The sequence below is a fragment of the Rhododendron vialii genome, chromosome 4a (assembly GCF_030253575.1).
Source record: "Rhododendron vialii isolate Sample 1 chromosome 4a, ASM3025357v1".
Classification (NCBI taxonomy): Eukaryota; Viridiplantae; Streptophyta; class Magnoliopsida; order Ericales; family Ericaceae; genus Rhododendron; species Rhododendron vialii.
Genome location: NC_080560.1, coordinates 33821868 through 33829402, shown reverse-complemented (window position 1 = coordinate 33829402; position 7535 = coordinate 33821868). Strand labels below are relative to the sequence as shown.

The 7535-nt window shown below is 41.1% G+C and overlaps 1 protein-coding gene across 1 annotated transcript; it reads right to left on the bottom strand.

Moving 5' to 3' along the window:
- LOC131324831 (ATP-dependent Clp protease proteolytic subunit 2, mitochondrial-like) lies at positions 1-7507 on the bottom strand. The gene is made up of 3 exons (XM_058356974.1): positions 6922-7507; positions 1428-1855; positions 1-220 (listed from the first exon to the last, which is right to left on the bottom strand). The coding sequence occupies exons 1-2, from the start codon at positions 7478-7480 to the stop codon at positions 1437-1439; spliced, it is 978 nt and encodes a 325-aa protein (XP_058212957.1). The 5' UTR covers positions 7481-7507; the 3' UTR covers positions 1-220; positions 1428-1436.
- Between the last annotated feature and the right edge of the window lie 28 nt (positions 7508-7535).

Here is a 7535-nt window from a genome sequence, read left to right as displayed (position 1 = left end):
TGAATGAAGTGAGAGAAGAAAGGATATAATTAACGTAAAATGCGCAAACAATAAAAGGAAGAATCCTCGAGACTCATCAAAGATCATTCTTCTTAATCATATTAAAGTTTCGAAAAAATAAATGGCTCAGCTTCCTTTCTTGGATTGGGCCCTTAACCAGCACTTCAGAACATCCCTTTCTAAAGCCTTTTAAGTCTTCGTTCGATCTGGAACCCCCAACCTGCCAACCAAATTTTTCACTTATATCGCCTTGTCATATTATCGACATAAACAAGCAAATACATATCCCAACATCTTCGACAGAAATCCGGCTTATAAGACTTTTGAGTAAACAAAAACAACTAAGGATATCATACCAGGCAGAATCGAATAGCTAGGACTGACAAAGGCAAATGGGAATTTCCGTACCCGATACACGAAACGATTACCCTACCCTAATCCGCCCCGATAACCGAATGGGGGAGAGGACTTCTCCCATACCCGAACGAAACAGGACTTGGGTATTCCCCGAACAGAATGGGTATCCGAATGGAGGTACAAAATCACAGTAAAATAGGTCATTTGTTTCCCATCAAATATGAATCGGTAGAAGATGAATAAAATAGGTCAACAGTTCATTCTCTAATAGGGCTACCCACAACTACAAGAGATTATGTTCATCCAGTCATCTGTAAACAAAATCCTGAAAGTTTGAAGACTTACAGCCTTAGTCTTGAAGACCCAGGAGGAACACCATCAAATAAAAGAAGAAACACAAAGAGAGAGAGAGAGAGAGAGAGAGAGAGAGAGAGTTGCGCAGAAGAGGTTAGAGGGAGGCGCCCCTTCTGACTTCCTTGGGTGGGGAGACATCCTTCTGGAAGTCCTAAACTTTGGAAGTGTAAAAGTCTAAAAATCCTTATAAAGTATTTATATAAAGAGGTAATTTTGTAATTTCACAGTTTGCGTTCAATAAGGGTCAGGTGTCGGGTTGGGCAGACAACCCATAACCGAACCGAACCCGAACAGATATTTCTTATGCGGGGAAACTTTCAGTTATCGTTCGAGGAAAAACTTCGGTTACGTTTGGGGTACTCATCAGGTCGATTTAAATTGCCATCCCTACTGAAATAGCTATACAAGGGTTGGTCTACTTGCAAATGGTGATATGCCATAGGTATGGACAGACAAAAACAGTTAATAGGCCTCAATATAAACATGTGAGAGCAAAAATAATAGAACAGTTGGAACAGACAGCCAAACTAACAGCTATATAAAAGAACAAAAGCAAAGGTAATAACAGAAAAACAAGAAATAAAAACTATTAGAAAGGTGGTAACAAATTAACAATACCCATACACAATAATCTCAGCTTCATTAGGCATCCACATCTGCAAAAAATTCCAACAGAACACAAAAAGGAGAAAAAAGGCCCAGATATGAAATCTGACCCTTAAAGACTACTTTGAATCTTTATCTTTGCCTTTATCACCAACAGCATCCGCAACTAGAGCCATTGGTCTCTTGTCCAAAATCTCGTCAATAATACCAAATTCCTTCGCCTCTTCTGGTGTCATAAAATAATCCCGATCCATATTCTTCTGAATTATGTCTATGGGCTGCCCTGTATGCTTTCCATACAATTCATTCAGTGTGTCCCAAACCCTAATTATCTGCTTTGTGTGAATGGTCATATCTATAGCCTGCCCACTATACCCGCCTGAAGGCTGATGAATCATTATAGTTGAATTTCGGAGGGCCCGCCTCTCACCCTTTGCACCAGCAGCCAGGAGGAGAGAAGCCATTGATGCAGCTTGACCCATACATATGGTATTAATAGGAGACCGAATGTACTGCATTGTGTCATAAATTGCTAGACCTACGCCAAAAGGTACAACATTAGATTTACTAAATCAACAGTCACAACAAATAAACAAACCATCAGAATTGGTGTCTTACAAAGTTTATTTCAATAAAGGAAAAAACAGATTAGAACTCTACATGGACTTTAATCAGGTTAGTGGAATTTTCATCCCTAACTACCACAATGTCCTAAAACATTGCTTATCAATCCAAGCAATTATCCACATAAGGAAAAGCCTGCCTAACTATAGCCAAATTCTAATAATCAGCACGTGTAATCAAAGTGACCTTTAGTAAGCCACAGGCCCACTAGCATGCAACAAGCATTTTATACATACAGATAACTTTTTTCTGATTGGGAAGAAAAAAAAGATTTGTCACAACAAAATCATAAGGACAAAAAAGTACTAGTCAATAAAAAATTAAAGCATTCATGCAAAAAGCATTTATCCCTAATTCATAAACTACACGCAATCCTGCATTCAAGAAAATACTAATCAATCAAACAATCCTACTTTATGAAGTTTGTTCTTAAAACTTGGCAGCATTAATCCCCCTGGCTGAATGAAATAAGGCTCCGACAAATTACAGTGAGTATCTTCAAGTGACCGGTGTGGGCAAGCTTTCTTACGTCAAAGTCAGAGAGTGATCAAACTGACTCTGTATATGCATTTGCCCTCATATCATGCATACCGGCTTTATCATACATCCATAGTCACCCCAATAAAATTTGAGAAGTTGAAATAGGAACAACCTCACACGAGACTTCCTTGCCCGACAAATCTCCTCTTGAAAGACTTTCAACAAATTTAACATCTTTTGCTAACTTGTTTATTACCTTAATGTAGCCAAGAGATAAAATGCCGTTTTGCAATTGGCAATTCTTTAAGCCTCAACCTTTGAACAAAATCTTGTGAAACAAAATGTTACCAAGAATCAATGTGTAATACAGCCCATATGGGACTGCGCTAGAGCAAAATATAGAATCACGCATCCAATCATGAGTTGGGTTAAGTAAATGCTTTCGAGATTGACAACAGTGCAACTCCTCAATTGTATCAGCATGAACCTCGTCATAGCTGAACTGTCTTTGTTTTCTTCATTGGCACTTTCCTCGTTTTCATTCTCTCGCACTGCTATAGTAACTCCACAATTAGGCCAACCATGCTACACACACAACAACCAACCACAACCCCCTCACATACACGTGGGGCCCACACCCATCACAACAACCAACCACAACCCCCTCACATACACGTGGGGCCCACACCCATAATTGGGTGTGGGCCCCACGTGTATGTGAGGGGGTTGTGGTTGGTTGTTGTGTACCCAGACTTATTGCAATTAGGCCATGTGCTAGCAATATGGCCTTTGTCACCACACTTGAAACAAGTGGGTTTTGACTTGTCTAAGGCTTTAAGCTGTTGAGGTGCTGATTTTGGTGCAGGAACTGAAGGACTTAATGTGGTTTGCACATAGTACATAGCCGCTTCATTTCCTCTTTAGTCAGTAAAGCGACTTGGTATGTCTCCTCCACAGGCCATAGCCTAAAGCCAGCCACGTCATCTTGGATTGCAGTTCACAACCCAGCTTTGTATTTTGCAGCGAGTACTTCAACTTCATACACTCCTGCTCTTGGGAACAACTTACAAAACTTTTCAGTGTATTCAGCAATACTTTCATCTCCTTGGTGAGGGTGATGAAATTTTAGAAATAAGCTTTTTTTGATAGTTGTGTGTAAGGTTGAGGGGCTATGCTAGGCCTAAAGATGATCCGGGGAGATCAACAAGTTCTCGAAGACTCGGGGTTGCCGAAGGCGGAGGAGGAGAGAACCCAACGCAATCTGAGAGAGAGAGAGAGAGAGAGAGAGAGAGAGAGAGAGAGAGAGAGAGGCAGTGAGATATATGAGTATGGGATCCATATCATACGGTGATAAGGGCGAATGGATCTGGTCTGAACAACCACTTGTGATGATCTGGGGAATCTTATATCTAGGGGAAGAGTTTCTCTGAAGGAGGTACAGCAGAAGGACGTGTGGAGGCTTCTGGATGACTGCCTATCTTGCCCTTTTCCTTGGCCTCCAATACACACATGACGATGGCCTTCTTGTCCGCTGGCATATGTTGTGCCTTGGTGCAGTTATGCATGTTGGCTGCAATTGTAGCTTTTCAATTGAACATTCAAATGTATGTTCATCAGCTGCATATGAAGAAGTTGGTGGATCCACAATACCTTTGCAACGATTCCCTTGAGAAATTTCCTTTAGAATAAGGCCTACCATATCTTCCAAAGGTTGAAAATGTCCATTGTTTTACTTTCTTTTATCTTCAAGGGTAGTCTTTACTCTTTACATCATCAATAGCTTGTTCAATAATACTGATCCTATCATCAAGGGACCACTTGTCAAGGTCCGTGTTTATTACCATGTTGAGAAGACTCGTGAAAGAAAGCAAACTCAAGGATTTTCACGTGCTCTAATACTAATACTAAAACTAATGTAAATTAGTTGGAGGTTCGAACAAGTACCATTGTAGATGGACTCGAATAGCATGTACCAACACCGAGAATATGCAGAAATATGATTTTTAAGGCTGACTTTGCTAAATCCAGCAAGCGAAGGCCCAATTCCACAAGCTATGGGGCTCAAAAACGAGCCCTAAAGGCAGCTGTCGCAGCACACAAGGCTACAAAAGAACACTAAAATCTAAAATTTTGAATCATCACCTACTCCCCTGAAATAATTATTAAAGTCCCATGTATGATATCTAATAGCTTACTTATTGGTTAAGTACCTATGAATGGAAAAAACAAAAAAAGACTACTAAACAAGGACAGGACGAGTGGAAAACATGCAACCAATTTGTCAACAAGATGCTTGCAAGTAGCTTATAAGAACCTTCTTTCTAAGGAGATTACTAAACAACTAAAAAGCAAACAAAAATCTTCCTAAATTATCCAAAATCATCAACTACATGAAACCTGCTTTCAAAAGATACTAGTTAATCAAACAATTCTAGTTTCTTAAGTTTGTCCTTGTTGCTTCTTAAAACATGGCTGCATCTCGCTCTAGACCCTACCATTAGTCGATAAAGTTGCGAAACATTATCTGGAAGTAGCTTTTCTTAATTTCTATGATTGCAGCCAAGAGTACACTCAAGGAACAAAAAGAAGGGAAACATGTATTGTACAACAAATGATCAACCGTCGTAACCCTATAATTTACTTTACATGCCTCAAGTGGTAAATTATTATTCAAATCATATAATCACTCAGCTTAACCACTAGGTCCACTACTGAAACATCGTGTCCAAAGTTAGTTGTTGTAGGGTTTCCGTATTAGACACCAAAATAAGAATCTTTCTGCTGGTAATATCTATTGGTAGTTTGTCCCACATTGATTAATTATCTTCTCCGAAACTAGTATATGAGCCTGGGAAGCCTCTCCACTCATTGTTTATTGGTCTTGAGTTGGATGCTTTAACATGGTATTAGAGCTAGGGTTTCAGAGAATTTGTTCCCCCTTGTTTGTGCCATAAGTGCACCATTGTTTGTTGTGATCCACATGTTATGGATCCTTTGTTTACCTCTCCACGTGCGAGTCGGGGGTCGCACGCGCGGGGGAATGTTAAAGCATCCAACCCAAGACCAATTGACAATGAGTCGAGAGGCCGCCCAGACTCATAAACGAGTTTTGAAGAAGATAGTTAAATACGAGCAAGATAAATAAAAGTAACTTTTTTTGCAGAGTAAAGATTTAACATCGTGTCAAATGGAGCATGAATTGGCATCATGAGCCAAAAATGCCCAATTTCCACAAGCATTTGGATCAAGAAGCATAGCAGGTATCAGTTCAATGAAGGAAATGCAAATTAAATCCAATACTTAAGTCTAGAATACATAACCCTAATGAGTGAATTGAAAGGAGACAAGAAAGATAACTATTTGACTTATTTAAGCAACAGGTGAAAATAACTATTCCACAAGCAAGATAAATCATGTCAAATGGAGCATGAACTTGGCATCATGAGCCAAAAAATGCCCAATTTCCCCAAGCATTTGGATCAAGAAGCATACCAGGTACTAGTTCGTCGAAGGAAATGCAAATTAAGTAGGAGTAAAAACTTGAGCCCTAGAATCTTACTCACGTAATCATTCATTCAGAAGGACCCTCCGCTCATGCTCTTAATCCTCGATGTGCACTGGCACTCTCAATTCTTCGCTCTTGCGAATTTTAATAGTTTGGGATTTCTTTTTCTTTTTTTTAAAAAGCTCAAGCTCGTGGGCATGAATTATGTGACTTGATGAGGGGATTTTTGTACTATGGCTGCCGAGCGATAAGTGATTGACACCTGTCCCAGGGGTCGTCGGTCGGCTTACGAGGGGCCGACCGGGTTGATTCTTGCAGAGCGACTGTCCCACGATCGCACGTATGGGATAGTGTTTCTCGATAACCCCGGGGGGAGGTCATGGGTCGCCCACGACCTCACATGCACCTAGCTTCCGGATTCCGCGGCCCATTACTGGAGATAACCGCTGACAACCTCCTCCACGATCACCACCGTGGTTGGCAGTCGTGCAAAGTAGTATAGAAACAGCAGATGGTGTGCAAGGTACGCTCTCTATTCCATCCCTCGAATTACAGAGCAAACAGTCTTTTCTCAACCATATATTAACTTAACCATCGGAGGGTCTGCGACTGAAACCCCTCCAGTCATTGGACTTCTTGCAGGAACCATCTCGAAGACGAAGCTCGGATTGACCGTCCAGATTTTGACATCAACATGACTTAACCTAGAATAGTTTGGGATATTTTGTTTAAAGCTCAAGCTAGCGGGCACGAATTATGTGACTTAACCTAGTCATCTAGAATAGTTTGGGATATCAAGCTCAAGCTCGTAGGCGAATATTATGTGACTTAACCTAGAATAGCTTGGGATATTTTTTTTTAATAAGCACAAGCTCGTGGGCGCAAATTATGTGACTTAATCGGATCAAAAATAAAATAAAATTATGTGACTTAACTAGAATAATACCTAACCCTAATGAACTGAAATGAGAGCAAAAAAAAAAAAAACAAGCAACCTGCAGTGACGGAGCCGCCGGGGGAGTTCACGTACATGTAGATGGGATCGGAGGGGTTTTCGGCCTCGAGGAAGAGGAGCTGGGCAACCACGACGTGTGCGGTGTCGTCGAAAATGGGGCCGTTGATGCAGATGATTCGCTCCTTGAGGAGTCGAGAGAAGATGTCGTAGGCCCTCTCTCCTCGTTCCGACTGCTCGATCACCATCGGTACCGGAGTGTACGCCCTCGTGAACCCTCCTCCTCTTTCGCCACTGTGATTGTTTGTGATCATTCTTCCACCGCACACCGGCAGCTTGCTGCTCCTCATAGCACAAGTTCTTGAGCTTCCACCTCCTGATGGTATTGGTCTCTGCCTAATTCCTACTCGCTTGGAGCAATCAGTCATGAACAACTGTAGAGTCGCCATTGTGTAGCTCTCTCTCTCTCTCTCTCTCCTTCTCGAAATCTCCGATTTTCTAGTAAATGGCTTCGCGGGAGCTATCCTTGGCAAGAAATAATCATAGTAGCAATTCATTGACTCGAATAGTAAATTACTAGAGTATTTGGTTTTATACCACATAGGGTGGTGATAATGCCACGAGTCTTCTTGTTAGTGCCACAATGGTTTCCTTGGT

Excerpts from the sequence above, each read along its gene's own strand:
- LOC131324831 (XM_058356974.1), bottom strand. The coding sequence starts at position 7,480 with ATGTGGTATAAAACCAAATACTCTAGTAATTTACTATTCGAGTCAATG. Across the intron at positions 1,856-6,921 it reads CGGCGGCTCCGTCACTGCAG|GTCTAGCAATTTATGACACA; the intron begins GTTGCTTGTTTT and ends CTTTTGGCGTAG.